The sequence below is a fragment of the Macaca fascicularis genome, chromosome 9 (genome assembly GCF_037993035.2).
Source record: "Macaca fascicularis isolate 582-1 chromosome 9, T2T-MFA8v1.1".
In the NCBI taxonomy this organism is placed as follows: domain Eukaryota; kingdom Metazoa; phylum Chordata; class Mammalia; order Primates; family Cercopithecidae; genus Macaca; species Macaca fascicularis.
The window spans coordinates 111,035,193-111,055,445 of NC_088383.1; the positions used below are offsets into that span (position 1 = coordinate 111,035,193).

Genomic DNA, 20,253 nt, shown 5'->3' on the forward strand with positions numbered 1-20,253 from the left:
CTGTAATAGGTCTGGCCATATATTTGAGGTTGATGGAAGGAAGGCTACAAAGCACACACTGCCCACAGACTGATGGTGAAGTTAAATTTCAAATATTGATCGAGCTGGACCATTAAGGCAGGAAGTGTGCTGCAGATTGATGTGCTTCATTGATTTCCCCAAAGTAAGTAGGTCCTCGTCACTGCAAAGTACTTGGCCTTCACTGCCTCATAAATCACACTGCACTTGACTGTCTTTAGATCTAAATTCCTCTGGAAAGAGACCCAAGGCAGAAAATAGCAGCCAAGAGGCCAAAAAAATCTGATTTCAAAATAACTGAATAGAGTAATATACTACTTTCAAATTTAATTGTGTGTGTATATATATATAAAAAATACTACTGCAGATCAAACTCCAAAGTACTTTTCAATTCTATATAAAAGTAGTTCCATGAATCATGCCCAAATGTTCCCATCTTGCTTTAAGGAAGTCTCAATTTTTTTTTTTCAATGGAGAACCTGAAATCCCACAGGTCTTCACTGAGAATTTACACATATTCCCTTCACCTCCCAGGTTCTTTTCATTATTAACAAAGTTCCTCTCTTTCCTTTAAATTCTGTGCTCTAGATATGAAACTTAGTCTCATCCAATGACAAGTATGTGGGATAGGGAGGGGCCAGATTTTACTTCCAGACAAATCCAACACAGCAGACCTAATTTTGATCAATGACTTTTGGAAAATATGCACTATCTTTCTGATCAAAATCAAAATTCTGTTTAAGGAAGAGATGCATCCAATAGTACAAAAGATTGTATCTTAGACATTGTCCTTCTCTAACACATATAGCCAAAAGAGGAGATTCATCTTTGAGCATACACTAAAGCACAGGAAACTTCACCAACTAGATATTTTTATTTTATTTTTAGACTTTTTTTTTTTTTTTTTTTTTTTTTTTTTTTTTTTTTGAGATGTAGTCTTGTCCTGTCACCCTGGCTGGAGTACAATGGTGTGATCTCAGCTCAGTGAAACCTCCGCCTCCCGGGTTCAAGTGATTCTCCTGCCTCAGCCTCCTGAGTAGCTGGGATTACAGGGGCATACTACCACGCCTGGCTAATTTTTTGTATCTTTATAGTAGAGACAGGGTTTCACCATGTTGGCCAGGCAGCTCTCGAACTCCTGACCTCGTGATCTGCCTACCTCAGGCTCCCAAAGTGCTGGGATTACAGGTGTGAGCCACCGCCCCCAGCCTGACCTAAAATTTTACTAGGACCTATCTCTATCGAGGCTTAACTTAGCCCTCAAATTCTGTTATAGTCCAGAGAGAACTGATGAAAAAAACAGTAACAATAACAAAAAGAGAAAACTATTTGGGGCAATTAACATTATATTGATCATGGCTTTTCCTTAAAGCATGAAATACAGCCTCCATTCAAAACTTTCTTGTGTCTTTTTAAAAATGTTGTCAAGAGGAAAATGTCCTTATTCAGGAAAAATAAATTGGAAATCAAGAGATTCCTATTAGAATAAACCAAAAGCAATGCAATTCTAAACTTAATGGATATGGATCCTGCCTGTGCTCATTTTCAACCAGTTGATTAGCAGGAAGAGTGGAAACCACAAGTTCTCAGACATGAAAAGTACATGTTTACAAATATCCCCTTCTGAGGATTTATAATTGGGTTACAGCTAATCAATGTCCACCCCAAATCTAATAAACTCACTTTCTCTATTTCAAAATCAATACTTTCTAATAAGCAAAGGGAACAGGAGAGGAGGGAAAAACAATTCCAATCCAAACTACCAAATTTCCTAAGAAATTAAATTATTTTCATCATTCTCCTTCCATCTGGAGCAGCAGGAAAATCAGCCAAGGCCTCAACTCATTACTCTCTGTCATCACAGGCAACTGGAATTTACCACCCAAGCTGCCTGAAATGTGACTGGAAACTGACAACATAAAGTCTTCTCCTCCTGCCAGCACGCCTACCCAGGGAGTTTCTAAGGTGGCAGACTGGGAAAACTATAGAACTCTAACAAAACTTTTGCTCTGGGTCTCAGAAATTAAGCCTATGCTCCTAACTTTGAAAGTAAAAAAATATCGGCCGGGCGCAGTGGCTCACGCCTGTAAACTTTGGGAGGCCGAGACGGGTGGATCACCTGAGGTTGGGAGTTCGAGATCAGCCTGACCAACACGGAGAAACCCCGTCTCTGCTAAAAATACAAAATTAGCCAAGCATGGTAGTGCATGCCTGTAATCCCAGCCACTCAGGAGGCTGAGGCAGGAGAATTGCTTGAACGTGGGAGGTAGAGGTTGCAGTGAGCTGAGATCGCGTCACTGCACTCCAGCCTGGGCAACAAGAGGGAAACTCCATCTCTAAGAAAAAGTAAAATATCTGATTGGTAGAGCAGAAAGTTGCAGCACATCAGTAATGTGAATATAATCTGTACATTCTCAAGCACTTTTTTCCTATTTCACAACCATCCCCCTCCTACCCAGAGGAAAGAACCAGCATCAGCTGAGAAGCTGCAAGGCATAATGGAACAAGCAACTAGCAGAAATGAGACTAGAACACAGGTCTCCCAACCAACTCGGTGACATAGACAAGTCATTGTGCCTCTCAGTTTCCTCACAAGTAAAACAAGAGGATTGAACCAGACTATTATCTAATGATTCTCTCAGCATGACTGAAATACCACAAATATATAAAAAGCACCTAAAGCCCTAGTTCAGGCATTATAAGATTAAAGAGGGGAAACTCCAGACCTGATTCTCTGGGAGCTCATAATCTACTGGCAGAGACAGACACATAAAAACTCATAATGCAAAGCAAATCATGAGAAATTTATAGAGTAGAAATACAAAGAAAATGCTATGGGATAATAAGGGAGAAAAAAAAATATTCTATGACTATGCTATGACCTCTGTTGATCCAAGCTTTTAAATCCTTCTGGTAAAGAAGCAAACACAGCAAAGGCACAGTAATACCACAGAAATGTCAGTTTAGGCTTTAAGACTGTCTCAGAAATAAGACATAGACAAACTGTAAAAAGAGAATCAGGCGCCTGTAATCCCAGCACTTTGGGAGGCCGAGGCGGGCAGATCACGAGGTCAGGAGATCGAGACCATCCTGGCTAACACGGTGAAACCCCATCTCTACTAAACAAAATACAAAAAATTAGCCGGGCGTGGTGGCAGGCACCTGTAGTCCCAGCTACTCGGGAGGCTGAGGCAGGAGAATGGCGTGAACCCGGGAGGCGGAGCTTGCAGTGAGCCGAGATCGTGCCACTGCACTCCAGCGTGGGCGACAGTGCAAGACTTTGTCTCAAAAAAAAAAGAATCAGGCAACTTTTCAATACTAATTTCACCTACTATCAAACTTACAAATGGTTTCAAATCCCCTCAACTGAATGGTAAATCAATGAAGGCTTTTATTCCTAAATCTGAAAGACTGTTAGCCACATGAGCTGCTGCCAACTTCTCTCTGGAAGATCCAAGTCATACAACTTTTTTTTGTTTTTTGAGACAGAGTCTCACTGTGTCACCCAGGCTGGAGTGCAGTGGTGCAATCTCAGCTCACTGCAACCTCCGCCTCCTGGGTTTAAGTGATTCTCGTGCCTCAGCCTTGTGAGTAGCTGGGACCACAGGTGTGCGCTACCACACCCAGCTAATTTTTTTTTTTTTTTTTTTTTTTGAGACGGAGTCTCGCTCTGTCACCCAGGCTGGAGTGCAGCGGCACCATCTCGGCTCACTGCAAGCTCTGCCTCTCAGGTTCACGCCATTCTCCTGCCTCAGCCTCCCAAGTAGCTGGGACTACAGGCGCCCGACACCACACCCGAATACTTTTTTTGTATTTTTAGTAGAGACAGGGTTTCACCATGTTAGCCAGATGGTCTCGATCCTTTGACCTCGTAATCCACCCGCCTGAGCCTCCCAAAGTGCTAGGATTACAGGCATGAGCCACCGCGCCCGGCCTAATTTTTGTATTTTTAGTAAAGACAGGGTTTCACCATGTTAGCCAGATGGTCTCGATCCTTTGACCTCGTAATCCACCCGCCTGAGCCTCCCAAAGTGCTAGGATTACAGGCATGAGCCACCGCGCCCGGCCTAATTTTTGTATTTTTAGTAGAGACAGGGTTTCACCATGTTGGCCAAGCTGGTCTTGAACACCTGACCTCAAATCTGCCTGCCTCTGTCTCCCAAAGTACTGAGATTACAGGTGTGATACAACTTTTTAAGATCTGTGTCTTGGGGGTTGGGAGGGAGGGGTCAGAGGAGATCTGTATCTTAAGCAATCCAGCCACACACTTCTTAAATGCACATGATTTCACATCCTTGCAGGATGAAGTGGCCAAATGTTAAGATTTTAAAACCTAAAGCCAAATTCTTCAACTGTCTAATAAGCAAGGAATGCCAGTTATACTTAGCTAGTTGGTTATTCATTTATTTTACTATCTTCTTGAGCCTAGTGCCAACTCTAGTACCAAAAAATGAAGTTAATAGAAATTCACCCTAATTTCCAGAGTTACCACAGTTAATCTATCAAAAGCCTTAGGTTTGGCAGGGCATGATGGCTCACGGCTGTAATCCTACCACTTTGGGAGGCCAAGGCACAGGGATCACCTAAAGTAAGGAGTTGGAGACCAGCCTGACCAACATGGTGAAACCCCATCTCTACTAAAAATACAAAATTAGCCAGGTGTGGTGGCGCATGCCTGTAATCCCAACTACTTGGCAGGCTGAGGCAGAGAAATCACTTGAACCCAGGAGACGGAGGTTGCAGTGAGCTGAGATTGTGCTCACTACCTGGACAACAAGAGTGAAATTCCTGGACAACAAGAGTGAAATTCTAACCTGGACAACAAGAGTGAAATTCCATCTAAAAAAAAAAAAAAAAAAAGCCTTAAGTTTTAGTTCCAAGTCTTATACAATCATTCTATAATGCTAATTTTATTTTTCCTTTCCTGGGCCTCAATTTGCCAATCTGTAGAAGGAAGCAAAGGAACACTCCCTGTGCATTTTCAAATTTAACAGTCCAGAGTTCTAGGGTTCTAGGTTAACTTTTTTTTTTTTTTTTTTTGAGACGGAGTCTTGCTCCGTCGCCCAGGCTGGAGTGCGGTGGCGCAATCTTGGCTCACTGCAAGCTCCGCCTCCCAGGTTCACACCATTCTCCTGAATCAGCCTCCTGAGTAGCTGGGACTACAGGCACCTGCCACCACGCCCAGCTAATTTTTTGTATTTTTAGTAGAGACAGGGTTTCACCATGTTAGCCAGGATGGTCTCAATCTCCTGACCTCGTGATCTGCCCGCCTCGGCCTCCCAAAGTGCTGGGACTACAGGCATGAGCTACCACGCCCAGCTTTTTTTTTTTTTTTTTTTTTTATGAGACAGAGTCTGTATCTGTTGTCCAGACTGGACGCAGTGACCTGATCTGAGCTTACTGCAACCTCCACCTCCTGGGCGCAAGCCATCCTCCCGCTTCAGCCTCCCAAGTAGCTAGAACTATAGGTACACGCCACCCCACCACAACCAGCTAATTTTTGTATTTTTTATAGAGACAGGATTTTGCCATGTTGCCCTGGCTGGTTTCAAACTCAAGCAATCCACCTGCCTCAGCCTCCCAAAGTGCTAGAATTACAGGCATGAGCCACTGTACTCAGTCTTACGTTCACATTTGTAATGGACTGTCACCAAGTATCACCCTCTCTTCACACTGAGGCAAACAAAAACAATGCTACAGCTAGATGCCAAGGTAAACATCCTAAAATATTTCAACCAGTATAGAAGGAAAAGAAGAGAATAAAAGAAAAGAAGGGGAAAGAAGGAAAATGAATAAAAGTAAATGTGCACACCTGGCATGGTGGCTCATACCTGTAATTCCAGCACTTTAGGAAGCCAAGGCGGGCAGATCACATGAGCTCAGGAGTTCGAGACCAGCCTGGGCAACATGGCAAAATCCCATCCCTACTAAAAATATGAAAAGTAGCCAGGTGTGATGGCAGAAGCCTGTAATCCCAGATACTCGGGACACTGAAACAGGAGGATGTCTTGCACCCAGGAGGCAAAGGTTGCAGTGAGCTAATGTCACTGCATCCAGCCTGGGCAACAGAGCCAGACCTTGTCTCAGAAAAAAAAAAAGAGAGAAACACAAGTAAATAGTTTAGGGGGAAAAAAACATATGTAGAGATCAGACATTTATTCATTCCTTCATCCAACAAATATGCATTGAGTACCTTTTAGGCACAGGCACTAGGAACACAGCAGTAAGCAAGATAGAAAAGATCCCTTCTCTCACAGAATTTTCATTCCAGTAGAAGGGAAACAGACAACAAATAAGATAAACTGAGACAGTGGTAAGGGCCCTGTAGACAAACTGCAAAGGGAACTACTCTCATCTGGGATTAAAGTAGGCCTCTTTGAAGAAGTGGCACTTGGGCTAAGATCTGGAATAACAGGAAGAAATCAGCCAACTAAAAATCTTGGGAAAAGTGTTCGAGATAGATGGAATGGCAAGTGCAAAGACCTCAGGATTTGAATGCACTTGGTGTGTTCAGGAAACAGAAATGCCACCGTGCCTAGACAGAGCACAGACATTCCTTTTCAGAAATGTTTTTGTAAAGTTTATTAAAGTTGGTCTTTTGTGTTTGTGAATTTTTTTAATATATAAGAATCCAAATATCCATCAGCAGTAAATGGGACAATTATGATACAGTCATACAATAGAATACCATATAGAAATTTACAAGAGCCCATTACTGATACATGAAGCAATGTGAATAAGTTACATAGAAAATACTGAATGAGGGCCAGGCGCAGTGGCAGTGGCTCACAGCCTGTAATCCCAGCACTTTGGGAGGCTGAGGCAGGTGGATCACCTGAGGTCGGGAGTTCAAGACCAGCCTGACCAACATGGAGAAACTCCGTCTCTACTAAAATCACAAACAATTAGACGGGCATGGTGGTGATTCCTGTAATCCCAGCTACTCCAGAGGCTGAGGCAAGAGAATCACGTGAACCCAGGAGGCGGAGGTTGAGGCAAGCCGAGATTGCGCCATTGCAATCCAGCCTGGGCAACAAGAGTGAAACTCCGTCTCAGAAAAAAAAATAAAATATGTAATGAAAAATGTCCAAACCAAAAGAGTACAACCTGATGATTCCATTTACATGAAGTTTTTAAAAGACAAAAGTAATCTATGATGACACAGGAGAGGTGGGGAGATGATTGGGAAGGAGCACAAGGAAGCCTTCTGAAGTGCCGGAAATATACTCAATCTCTAAGCGAAGGTCACAAAAATGAGTACACATGTTAAAATATCATTAAGTTGTATACTTCACATTATGTAAAATAGTCCTTAATCTAAAAAAAAAGTACATGTGTGTTCTCATATATGTGAAAATTTAACAGAACCAGTGCAGAACACTAGAACAATGCAGAACAGGTGAGTAGGGCCCCCAGGCTTGAACACTCAGGACACTTATCTAAAATAACAACCAGGCCAGGTGTGGTGGCTCACACCTGTAATCCCAGCACCTGGGAGGCTGAGGCAGGCAGGTCACCTGAGGTCAAGAGGTCAAGACCAGCCTGGCCAACATGGTGAAACCCCGTCTCTACTAAAAATACAAAACTAGTGGAGCATGGTGGTGCATGCCTGTAATCCCAGCTACTTAGGAGGCTGAGGCAGGAGAATCACTTGAAGTCAGGTGGTGGAGGTTGCAGTGAGACGAGATTGCACCATTGCACTCCAGCCTGGGCTACAAGAGTGAAAAATAAAAATAAAATAACAACTAGAGTCTATTTAGCTCTTATTATGTACCAGGCACTGTTTTAAATACTTCATACATATTAACTCATTTTATCCTCATAACGACCCTATGATTCAGAAAGTTTACAATGAGAAAACTAAAGCATGAACTGGAAAAGAAATAAAGAAAAAGAGAGAGAGAAAGAGAAAGAGAGAGAGAGAGGGAGAGAGAAAAAGAAAGAAAGAGAGAAAGAGAGACAGAAAAGAGAGAAAAGAAAAAGAGAAAAGAAAAGATGGGCCAGGCGTGGTGGCTCACACCTGTAATCCCAGCACTTTGGGAGGCCAAGGCGGGCAGATCACCTGAGGTCAGGAGATCAAGACCAGCCTGACTAACATAGAGAAACCCCATCTCTACTAAAAATACAAAATTAGCCAGGCATGGTGGCGCATGCCTGTAATCTCAGCTACTCGGGAGGCTGAAGCAGGAGCATCACTTGAACCCGGGAGGTAGAGGTTGTGGTGAGCCGAGATTGCGCCATTGCACTCCAGCCCGGGCAACGAGCAAAACTCCATTTCAAAAAAAAAAAGAGAGAAAAGAAAAGAAACGTGTCCAGATAAGTGAGTGTAGGGACTCAAACCCAGGCAGCCTGATATTAGAGTTCCTGTTCTTCTCCACTATGCTATACTGTATCTCAAAAAGCAGAGGAATGAGCAGGAGCAAAGTCATCTATACATAAACAAAGCTGAGGGCCTACAGACAATCTGTGAAGAGGTTCTACGTGAGTAAGAGGGAGTATGTACTCATTGGCTTTAATGAACCAACTGTGAAATGTCCAGATATCTTGAGTAGTCACCACTCTAGTTTGTCAGTGGGTGAAGGTGCCACGGTAGAAAGTAAAAGATAATTGTCTGATGTATACATCTGTCTGTATATATAGGTAATAGTAAAGTGAAACAGAAACAGACAAATTCACAGGAATGGCAGAAAACTTGGAAGGAAAAACTGGAGAAGAATCCGAGTGTCTAGTCAAGTTGATAGACATATTGATACATCCAATATGGTAATTTTTTAAGGATAAAACACCCTAATGTCCACTACAGGATTTAATTGATACTTTTTTAAAACTCTCCCACTATCTTTGAGGATTTTTAATTTTTTTTCACTATTTTAATTGAGTATAGTCAGTGCTCTGAGGATAATTCTCCATCAAAACTTGATAATGAATGGAAAGATACTATAAAACAGGACAGAAAAAAGAAATGGAAAACAAGTCAAGTCAGAGTCTACAATCCTCAGCTTAGGAGAGAGTATGTTTTAATACTGATGAGCTGTGATCACCTATTTCAGAATCTCCTGGGGTGCCTCCTAAATATGTAAACTCTTAAGCCTTCCTACCCTTCTATTGAACCAAACTTTTTCCTTTTTTTTTTTTGAGAGACATGCTCTGTCACCCAGGCTAGAGTGCAGTGGCATGATCTCGGCTCACTGAAACCTCTGCATCCCAGGCTCAAGTGATCCTCCCACCTCAGCCTCCCGAGTAGCTGGGACTACAGGCATGCACCACCATGCCTGGCTGATTTTTGCATTTTTTTGTAGAAATGGGATTTCACCATGTTGCCCAGGCTGGTCTCAAAACTCCTGAGCTCAAGTTATCTGCCCACTTGGCCTCCCAAAGTGCTGGGATTACAGGCATAAGCCACAGTGCCTAGTTTGGGTCTACATTTTTAACAATCACTCCAGATCAGTGACCTCAACTGGTGCATTTTTGCCTCTCAGAGGACATTTGTCAATGTCTGGAAACATTTTTGATTGCCACAATTGGGAGAGGAGGTACTACTGGCATCTACTAGGTAGAGGCCAGGGATGCTGTTAAACATCATACAATACTCGAGGCAGCCTCGCACAACAAAGAATTATCCAGCCCAATATGTCAACAGCAAAGAGGTTAAAAAACTTGCCCCGGCCGGGCGGGATGGCTCACGCCTGTAATCCCAGCACTCTGGGAGGCCGAGGCGGGTGGATCACGAGGTCAGAAGACCATCCTGGCTAACACGCTGAAACTGTCTCTACTAAAAATACAAAAAATTAGCCGGGCATCTGGGCGGATGCTGGTAGTCCCAGCTACTTGCGAGGCTGAGGCAGGAGAATGGCGTGAACCCGGGAGGCGGAGCTTGCAGTGAGCCGAGATCGCGTCACTGCACTCCAGCCTGGGCGACAGAGCAAGACTCCGTCTAAAAAAAAAAAAAAAAAAAAAACCCTGGCCGGGCGCGGTGGCTCAAGCCTGTAATCCCAGCACTTTGGGAGGCCGAGACGGGAGGATCACGAGGTCAGGAGATCGAGACCATCCTGGCTAACACGGTGAAACCCCGTCTCTACTAAAAAGTACAAAAAACTAGCCGGGCGAGGTGGCGGGCGCCTGTAGTCCCAGCTACTCGGGAGGCTGAGGCAGGAGAATGGCATAAACCCGGGAGGCGGAACTTGCAGTGAGCTGAGATCGTGCCACTGCACTCCAGCCTGGGCGACAGAGGGAGACTCCGTCTCAAAATAAATAAATAAATAAACAAATACCCTGCCCCAAGTAATTCTGATGACCACTAAAGTTTGAGAGGTACTCATCCAAGCCTTAAACCAGACTTGGAAAAGGAAGGAGTATCTAGACAGAGAATACTGAAAGAATGAATGAAACCTCTGCAGTCTCTGAAAAAGGCACGAAGCAACACTCACCTTACCACATCTCATTCTCCCCGCATTAAATCACACTTCCTTTGGGATTGTAGCCCATTTCCCCATATGTGAAAGAAGATCACTACAAGACACACTGACTATAGTATCCACAATGCTTAGTGATGGAGATGAAAGTCTTACGTAGCTATCTGTCCAAGACTTGTGGCGAAGTCAAATAAAATATTCCCATTATCTGACCATGAGCCATTCACCCAATACACAAAGGAGGCAACACATTTTTGTTTTGTTTCATTTTGAGACAGGGTCTCACTCTGTCGCCCAGGGTAGTGAAAAGGCATGATTTCAGCTCACTGCAACCTCCGCTTCCTGGGTTCCAGCAATTCTCCTGCCTCGGCCTCCCAAGTAGCTGGGACTAGAGGCGCATGCCACCACACCCAGCTTATTTTAGTACTTTTTTTAGAGACAGGGCTTCACCAAGTTGGTCAGGCTGGTCTCGAACTCATCTTTTTTTTTTTTTTTTTTTGACACGGAGTCTTGCTCTGTGCCCCAGGCTGGAGTGTAGTGGCGCGATCTCGGCTCACTGCAAGCTCCGCTCCCCCGGGTTCACGCCATTCTCCTGCCTCAGCCTCCCGAGTAGCTGGGACTACAGGCGCCCGCCACCTCGCCCGGCTAATTTTCTTGTATTTTTAGTAGAGACGGGGTTTCACCGTGTTAGCCAGGATGGTCTCGATCTCCTGACCTCATGATCCGCCCGTCTCCGCCTCCCAAAGTGCTGGGATTACAGGCTTGAGCCACCGCGCCCGGCCTCGAACTCATCTTAAGTGATCCGTCTGCCTCGGCCTCCCAAAGTGCTGGGATTACAGGCATGAGCCACCGTGCCCGGCTGAGGGAACATGTTTATATCAAGCCAGAAATAGTCTTCTACCCTGACTTTCCAGTAAGTCTCCTGTCCTGATCTCCTAAAAATTCCCTAGTTCCTCTAGATACAAGGGTTTTTTAAAAAACCTTTCAGCAAAAGTTACCTGCTCCCTAAGCCTTTCTGCAAGGCCTACCATACTACCTGGAGGTAAACATTAGCACTATAAGAACTTAAGAGAATGCAGTTTTTCTACCTCCAAGCCCCAGCCCTTCAAGCTATCTCCTAATATGCCTCCCACTTTCTTTTTTTTTCCCTTTGTGAAGAATGTGGGCATCATTCTTTCTTCCTTTCTAAAAGCCCCAGGTATTTAGCTCACTTACTAGACCACATCCTACCTACTGTTCCACATGGTTCCTTGGCACAGCTTCTTTCAGTAGCATGGGACAGGTTCCCCCAATTCCACCCAAAAGACTGGCTCTAAGACAAGCAAACAACCCCTTTCTATTTTAATGAATTTCTACTGCTAGTCACTCCAAGGATTCTATATCTCCAAAATAAAAATAGGGCTTAGCACAGTGGCTCACGCCTGTAATCCCAGCACTTTGGGAGGCTGAGGCAGGCGGATCACTTGAGGTCAGGAGTTCCAGACCAGCCTGGCTCACATGGAGAAACCCCGTCTCTACTAAAAATACAAAAATTAGCCAGGCATCGTGGCAAGTGCCTGTACTCCCAGCTACTTGGGAGGCTGAGGCAGGAGAATTGCTTGAACCCAGGAGGCAGAGGTTGCAGTGAACCAAGACTGCACCACTGCACTCCAGCCTGGGGGACAGAGTAAGACTCTGTTTCCAAAAAAATAAAAGAAAGAAAGAAAATAGAGTAGGGCCTGCATCTTTTTTTTTTTTTTTTTTTTTTTTTTTTTGAGATAGGGTCTCTATCACCAAGGCTGAAGTGCAGTGGCACAATCATGGCTCACTGTAGCCTCAGTGATCCTCTGACCTCAGCCTCCTGGGTAGCTGGGACTACAGGCACATGGCACCAGGCCTGGCTAACTTTTCATATTTTTTGTAAAGATTGAGTTTCACCATGTTGCTCGGGTTGGTCTCGAACTCCTGGGCTCAAGCAATCCTCCCACCTAGGCCCCCCAAAGTGCTAGAATTACAGGCATGAGCCACTGCACCCAGCCCCAACCTATTTTTACAATGAGGATATTACTTTGCTCAAAGCAACACAACTAGTAAGTGATAAAGCCATTAAATCTTTCTCTCTGGTAGCGCTTCTCCCTATCAGAATGTCCTGTTAGTGCAAAACATCAGGAGCTAACTAGACCATTAAAAACCGGATTCACTGTAATCCCAGCTACTCAGGAGTCTGAGGCACGAGAATCGCTTGAACCTGGAAGGCAGTGGTTGCAGTGAGCTGAGATGGCGCCACTGTACTCCAGCCTGGGCGATAGAGCAAGACTCAGTCTCAAAAAATAAAAAAAAAGATTCAGTTAAAGTAACACTTCTATGGAAACTCCAAACTGATATCCATAATATCAACACTCCCATTTTATCCAAGAAAAGTCAATCAACTCACCAAACATGGTGGCTCATGTCTGTAATCCCAACACTTTGGGAGGCCAAGGCAGGTGGATCACTTGAGGTCGGGAGTTCAAGACCAGCCTGGCCAACAGGGTAAAACCCCATCTCTACTAAATATACAAAAATTAGCCGGCCTGGTGGCACATGCCTGTAGTCCCAGCCAGTCAGAAAGCTGAGGCACGAGAATTGCTTGAACCTGGGAGGAAGAGGTTGCAGTGAGCTGAGATCGTATCACTGAACTCCAGCCTGGGTGATAGAACAAGACTCCATCTCAAAAAAAAAAAAAAAAAAAAGAGGCCAGGCACAGTGGCTCACGCCTGTGATCACAGCACTTTCGGAGGCCAAGGCAGGCAGATCACTTAAGACTAAGAATTCAAAGCTGTCCTGACCAACATGGTGAAACCCCGCTTCTACTAAAAATATAGAAATTAGCTGGACATGGTGGCGAGCACCTGTAATCCCAGCTACTCAGGAGGCTGAGGCAGGAGAATCACTTGAACCCGGGAGAGGGAGGTTGCAGTGAGCCAAGATTATGCCACTTGTACTCCAGCTTGGGCGACAGAGCAAGACTCTGTCTCAAAAAAAAAAAAACAAAGAAAGAAAAGTCAGCCAGGCGCGGTGGCTCATGCCTGTAATATCAGCACTTTGGGAGGCCGAGGTGGAGGGATCATCTGAGGTCAAGAGTTCGAGACCAGCCTGGCCAACATGGTGAAACACCATCTCTACTAAAAATACAAAAAGTAGCTAGGTGTGGTGGAGGGGGCCTGTAATCCCAGCTACTCAGGAGGCTGAGGCAGGAGAATCACTTGAAGCCAGGAGGCGGAAGTTGCAGTGAGCCAGGATCGGGCCACTGCACTACAGCCTGGGCGACAGAGGGAGACTCTATCTCTTTTTTTTTTTTTTTGAGACAGAGTCTGGCTCTATCACCCAGGCTGGAGTGCAGTGGCCGGATCTCAGCTCACTGCAAGCCCCGCCTCCCGGGTTCACGCCATTCTCCTGCCTCAGCCTCCCGAGTAGCTGGGAGTACAGGCGCCCGCCACCTCGCCCGGCTAATTTTTTTTGTATTTTAGTAGAGACGGGGTTTAACCGTGTTAGCCAGGATGGTCTCGATCTCCTGACCTCGTGATCCGCCCGTCTCGGCCTTCCAAAGTGCTGGGATTACAGGCTTATTGAGCCACCGTGCCCGGCCGGGAGACTCTATCTCAAAAAAAAAAAAGAAAAAAGAAAAAAAGAAAGAAAAGTCAGTCAACTCAGGACATCACCTGACAAGCATCATCCCTATTTTCTAGAAGCTAGGACAGAACCAGACTGATTAAGGAAGCACACGAACCACTACAAGGCAGGGTCCGTAGCTTGTGTGCTCTAGACAATGTTCCCCTCAGAATGGGTGTTCAGCCTATACCTGAAAGTGGAAGTAACTCAGAGACTTTCCCAAGACTAAGAGGCAAGTGGCAAAACCAAGACTTTTCCAGGTATCAGCCACAGTCTGTACCTACTACAGGTCAACTAGCTTCACAGAAGACAATTCAATCTGGTCCCAGCAACATCTACTGAGTTTGCCTAATGTTACAAATGGACAATGAAGATGAGTTCTCATTCATTTAAATAAACATGACTTTAGGTTCCCTTTCAAGTTATCCTACACAAGAAGGAATGCATTCCTCCTTCCAAAGGGGGAACCAGTTCCAGATTGACAGGATTTCAGGAAATTCCGATTGGAAACCACATTTTCTGACACATCCCAGAATGAAAATTCATGGTAAGATCTTGTCAATGAGCAGGAGATTCCTATAAATTAATACTGTCTGTCTCCTGCTCCAGCCCTGAACTTCCTCACACAGCACACCGTGACTCATATCTTCTCATTTCTTCTCCTGTTCAATTATATAAGCCTCATGAACACAATCTCAATGAAAATGAAAATTATAAGATAAAGTCCCAAAATCATCTTCTCCCCAGCCCCCGCCCCCACCCAATCGAAAGGCAGTTTCCCTCCTTGCCCAAGCTGGAATGCAGTAGCACAATCACAGCTCACTGCAGCCTCAACCTCCTGGGCTCACACCACCCTCCCACCTCAGCCTCCTGAGTAGCTGGGACTACAGGCTCACACTACCACACCCAGCTAACTTTTGTATTTTTTGTAGAGACAGGGTTTTGCTATCTTGCCCAGGCTGGTCTTGAACTCTTGAGCTCAAGCAATCCACCAGTCTCAGCCTCCCAAAGTGCTGGGATTACAGGCGTGAGCCACCTCACCTGACCCCATAATCTTCTTAAAGGAAGCCCAAAAGGTACCTGCAATCTTACAAAGTAAACTGATTTCCTGCTACTTTAATAACACTTATTCAGATCTTATAAATAACACAAGCATAGTGTAAGACAGAAAGGGACCAAAAAATTACTAAGTTACAGTCCCTGCCTTGAGAAGCTCAATAAAGTGGAGGAAGTGCATAATCTGCTACTTCCTATAGACAAAAAAAAACACATTATTTTTTCCCCAAGACTTTTTTCATATATGCCCTCACTCAGAGCTGGTGCCAATATATTAAGCTCACCAGGTCTCTCACTTACAGCTGCCTACTAAGGTCTCCATCTGTACATCCTACAAGCAACCTGAGCTCGGCATACCACACCATATCCCCTATGCCTCTTTCCATACCCTAACCTTTAAAAACTTGCTCTACTTTTTCTAATCCATATCTTGTCAATGAAATCCCCACACATCCACTCTCTGAAATTAGAAATCCTAGCCCACTCTCTTCCTAAGAAGCTGAATCAATCTCAGAAGTACAGTATTTCTAAAATCCCCTCCTCTTCATTCCCACAGCTACACTTTCTTCAGACTCTCTGTCAACTGCAACAACTCTTAATCAGTCTCACTGCCTCATTTTTCATTACTTTAATCTGCATTTCTGTCACTCCCTAACTTAAAAAAACTCCTCAGAAGCTAAAAAAAAAAAAAAAAAAAAAAGGAGAAAAACAATTCCAATGACTCCCCATTTTCTTTTCAGTCTCACCTCCTAGCAATTTCCCCACCACACATCTTGTTTTGGACAAATTTCTGAGATTTAAAATAATTTTTTTCCTCTCACACCCTAATCAAGCCTTTGCAGGTACTGTTCTCTCCAAATGAAATGCTTTTTTTTTTTTTTTTTTTTTTTTTTTTTTTTTTTTGAGACGGAGTCTGGCTCTGTGGCCCAGGCTGGAGTGCAGTGGCTGGATCTCAGCTCACTGCAAGCTCTGCCTCCCGGGTTTACACCATTCTTCTGCCTCAGCCTCCGGAGTAGCTGGGACTACAGGCGCTCGCTGCCTTGCCCGGCTAGTTTTTTGTTATTTTTTTAGTAGAGACGGGGTTGTTTTGTTTTTTTTTTGTTTTTTTTTTTTTTGTTTTTTTTTGAGACGGAGTCTCACGCTGTTGCCCAGGCTGGAGTGCAGTGGCGCGATCTCGGCTCACTGCAAGCTCCGCCTCCTCGGTTCACGCCATTCTCCTGCCTCAGCCTCCTGAGTAGCTAGGACTACAGGCGCCCGCCACCGCGCCCGGCTAATTTTTTGTATTTTTAGTAGAGACGGGGTTTCACCGTGGTCTCGATCTCCTGACCTTGTGATCCGCCGGCCTCGGCCTCCCAAAGTGCTGGGATTACAGGCTTGAGCCACCGCGCCCGGCGAGACGGGGTTTTACCGTGTTAGCCAGGCTGGTCTGGACCTCCTGACCTCGTGATCCGCCCGTCTCGGCCTCCCAAAGTGCTGGGATTACAGGCTTGAGCCACCGCGCCCAGTCTTTATTTTTCTTTTTTAGAGACAGGGTCTCGCCATGTTGAGCCGGCTCGTCTCAAACTCCTGGGCTCAGGCAATCTACCTGCCTAGGCCTCCCAAAGTGCTAGGATTACAGGTGTAAGCCACCAGACCCAGTCAAAATGCCTTTTCTTACTTGTGCAACCTCCTACTCATCCTTCAACACCCAACTCAAGTACTTCCTCCTGCAAAGATTTCCCTGCCTCTCCCAAGCAACAGCAGTATTCCCTTCACACTGTATAAATGCTTTTTTTTTTTTTTTTTTGAAGCGGAGTCTCACTATCGCCCAGGTTAGAGTGCAGTGGTACAAGCTCGGCTCACTGCAAGCCCTGCCTCCTGGGTTCACGCCATTCTCCTGCCTCAGCCTCCCGAGTAGCTGGGGCTACAGGCGCCCACCACCACACCCAGCTAATTTTTTGTATTTTTAGTAGAGACAGGGTTTCACTGTGTTAGCCAGGATGGTCTCGATCTCCTGACCTCGTGATCCACCCGCCTCAGCCTCCCAAAGTGCTGGGATTACAGGCATGAGCCACCACGCCCAGCCTAATGCCTTTATGTGGCTATGTAACACAAAGTAATAAAAAATTTCATATCGATATGTTTCTCTGATGTCCTTGAGGAAAGATACTCATAATTTCTAACCTAAATCCAGTTACATAGTAAGTGCTCAATAAATGTGTTGAATAAACAGTTCACCCTCCTATATCCTGGATCAATTTCTGGCCATTTTCAGCAAATGTTACAGATTCCTAAACTGTGCTCAATGTGAAATTCCAAATTTCATAATGACTACTTTGGAGTTTCCACATTGTTTTAATTATACAAATGTTGAACAAGTCCGCCGGGCACGGTGACTCACGCCTGTAATCCCAGCACTTTGGGAGGCCGAGACGAGCGGATCACGAGGTCAGGAGTTGGAGACCAGTCTGGCCAATATGGTGAAACCCCGTCTCTACTAAAAATACAAAAATTAGCCGGGCGCGGTGGCGCGTGCCTGTAGTCCCAGCTACTCAGGAGGCTAAGGCAGAAGAATCGCTTAAATCCGAGAGGGGGACGTTGCAGTGAGCCGAGATCACGCCACTGCATTCCAGCCTGGGCGACAGAGCAAGACTCCGTCTCAAAAAAAAAAAAAAAAAGGTTGAACAATAAATTATAAAACCTGAAAGTCAATGAAAACACTGTAAAAAAAAAAAAAAAAGAAAAAAGAAAACACCGTAAAGGCTTCTCTAGTCACTGAAATAGGTATTCCCCCTTTACAGTCGTAACAAGAGGGATCTCTCTTTCCCTCGACTGTGATCTGATATCCTGAAAGCCTTCACATAGAAGCTATTGTGCACACAAATCCAACTGAAGGCACACCCAAAATAATTCCAATCCTGCTAAATTTCGGGCAGGGACACAAATCATATTTACCCTAGTGTACAAAGTAACTAAAGGATAGCAAAGAAAAAGCTCTCACTAAGCTCACTTTTTCTGGCCGGGCGCGGTGGTAATCCGAACACTTTGGGAGGCCAAAGCAGGTGAATCACCTGAGGTCAGAAGTTTGAGACCAGCCTGGCCAACACTGCGAAACCCCATCTCTACTAAAAATACAAAACTTAGCCGGGCGTGGTGGCTCACGTCTGTAATCCCAGCTACTCGGGACGCTGACGGAGAAAGAATCTCTTGAACCTGGAAGGCGAAGGATGCAGTGAGCCGGGATCACGCCACTGCACTCCAGCCTGGGCAACAAGAGTGAAACTCCGTCTCAAAAAAACGAACAATAAAATGGCCTGTAATCACAGCACTTTGGGAGGCTGAGCGGCCGGATCACCTGAGGTCTGGAGTTCAAGACCAGCCTGACCAACATGGAGAAACCCCATCTCTACCAAAAATACAAAATTAGCAGGGCGTGGTGGCGCAAGGCTGGGGCAGGAGAATCGCTTGAACCCCGGAGGCGTAGGTTGTGGTGTGCGGAGATCGTACCATTGCATTCCAGCCTGGGCGACAACAGCGAAAACTCCGTCTCGGAAAAAAAAAAAAAAAAAAAAAAAACTTTCTGGAGAGGAAGAACTGTGGATGATCCAGTAACACACATTTGGGTCTGGCCCAAGTTTCTGCTTCCCCATTCGCCAGGGGCAGCACGCCCCAGCTTCTCCTTCTCCAGGGGACCAGGTTTCTCTCTACTTGTTCCTTCCCTATACCCTCCTGGGAACAGGTTCCTTTCCTGGGCCCTCGCCGAGTAACCCGAAGAAAACACAGTAGCTTCACTGATTCCGTGTGAAGGGTGGGTTAAAGCCTGTCAGAGCCTGGAGAGGGACAGTACTGGAGCCCTTCCAGGACACCTGAAGACTTCGGACAAACCGGCTTTCCTCTAGCCCTGAGATTCTCAGAGGTGCCTTGCCCCACGCCCGCACCCCAGGACCAAGAACAACCGGAGAGGAGTCTCTCGAGGCAGCTGGCGGGGTCAAAGGTCAGCGCCTGGGAAGCCAGAAGGCCTCGCAGGGATAGGGGAAAGGGAGTGACGTGACCGGGACCAGTGGTCCAAGGGACCGGCTGCTGGAGGAGCGAAGCCGTTTCTCTCTAGGCTCGGCAGCCCCCAGGCCCAGCCCTCACCGGCACACGCAGCCTCAGCAGCCGTCCTCCCTCCCTCTCCCCTCGCGTCTCCGTCTTCCCCTCGGCCAGCGCAAGCCCCGCCCCCAGAACCGCCTAGGGGCCAAGGCCTAGTATGGCAGGACCCACAGGGTTGGTGAGGTTCGAGGCCCGAGCCGGGCCGGGCCGCCGCCGCTTACCGAGCCCGCGGCTCCTCCTCTACCACCCACGCCGTTCCCGGGCCCACTCGCTCCCGACGCTACCGACGCCGCCGCTGCTCCGGGCTCACGGGCGCGCTCCCGAACTCCCCGACCCTTCCCGTGTCCCCGCGCCCCGCCGGGTCCTAAAGCCTGGCGCGCAATGGGTTAGTTCACGCCCGCTTCCTGAGACCGGCTCAGACCACGACTCCCAGCAAGCATCGCAAAGACTACAACTCCCGAAAGGCATCGCGAGAAATAAATTCGCAATGGAAATGTCTATTGAGGGCCTACTGGATCGCAATAGCAGTTTTCCGAAACATGGCCGACTCTTTGACCTCAGCAATTTTACTTCTAGGAATACATGTATCTAGAAATACTGGCGAAGTTTGGAAAGATATATTTTCCAAATGTGTATTACAACTTTGTACATGAAAAATTGAAAACAAACTCATTCTTTCAACAAATATGTGTGTGCCTGATATGTGCAAAGCAGCGTGTGAAGCTCTATTAACTTGGCCAAAACCTGTTTTCTTTTCTTTTCCTTTTTTTTTTTTTTTTTTTTGAGACAGGATCTTGCTCTTGCCCAGGCTGGAGTGCTGCAGTGGCACAATTATAGCTCACTGCAGCCTCCACCTCCTAGGCTCAAGCAGTCCTCCTGCCTCTGCCTCTCAAGTAGCTGGGATTACAGGCACGTGCCACCATTCCCTGCCTCTGAGTCTCTGTTTTCTTTTTTTTTTTTCTTTGAGATGGAGTCTCACTCTGTTGCCCAGGATGCGATCTCGGCTCACTGCAAACTCCGCCTCCCGGGTTCAAGAGAGTCTCCTGCCTCAGCCTCCTGAGTAGCT

The 20,253-nt window shown here is 46.0% G+C and overlaps 1 protein-coding gene across 21 annotated transcripts in view; it reads right to left on the minus strand.

Moving 5' to 3' along the window:
- Positions 1-19,497, minus strand: part of ARMH3 (armadillo like helical domain containing 3) — a 222,162-nt gene extending 202,665 nt beyond the window's left edge. For 10 of the 21 annotated variants that reach the window (XR_012418158.1, XR_012418159.1, XM_074002571.1 and 7 more), the window contains exon 1: positions 19,409-19,497. Coding sequence is in view for 8 of the 21 variants with exons in the window: in XM_065521320.2 (XP_065377392.1) it covers positions 18,603-18,714 (112 nt within the window). In the remaining 13 variants the exon portion in view is untranslated. Of the gene's footprint in view, positions 1-18,602 lie in introns of all 21 variants that reach the window. The other 11 variants (XR_012418156.1, XR_012418157.1, XM_065521320.2 and 8 more) reach the window with 2 other exon arrangements.
- Between the last annotated feature and the right edge of the window lie 756 nt (positions 19,498-20,253).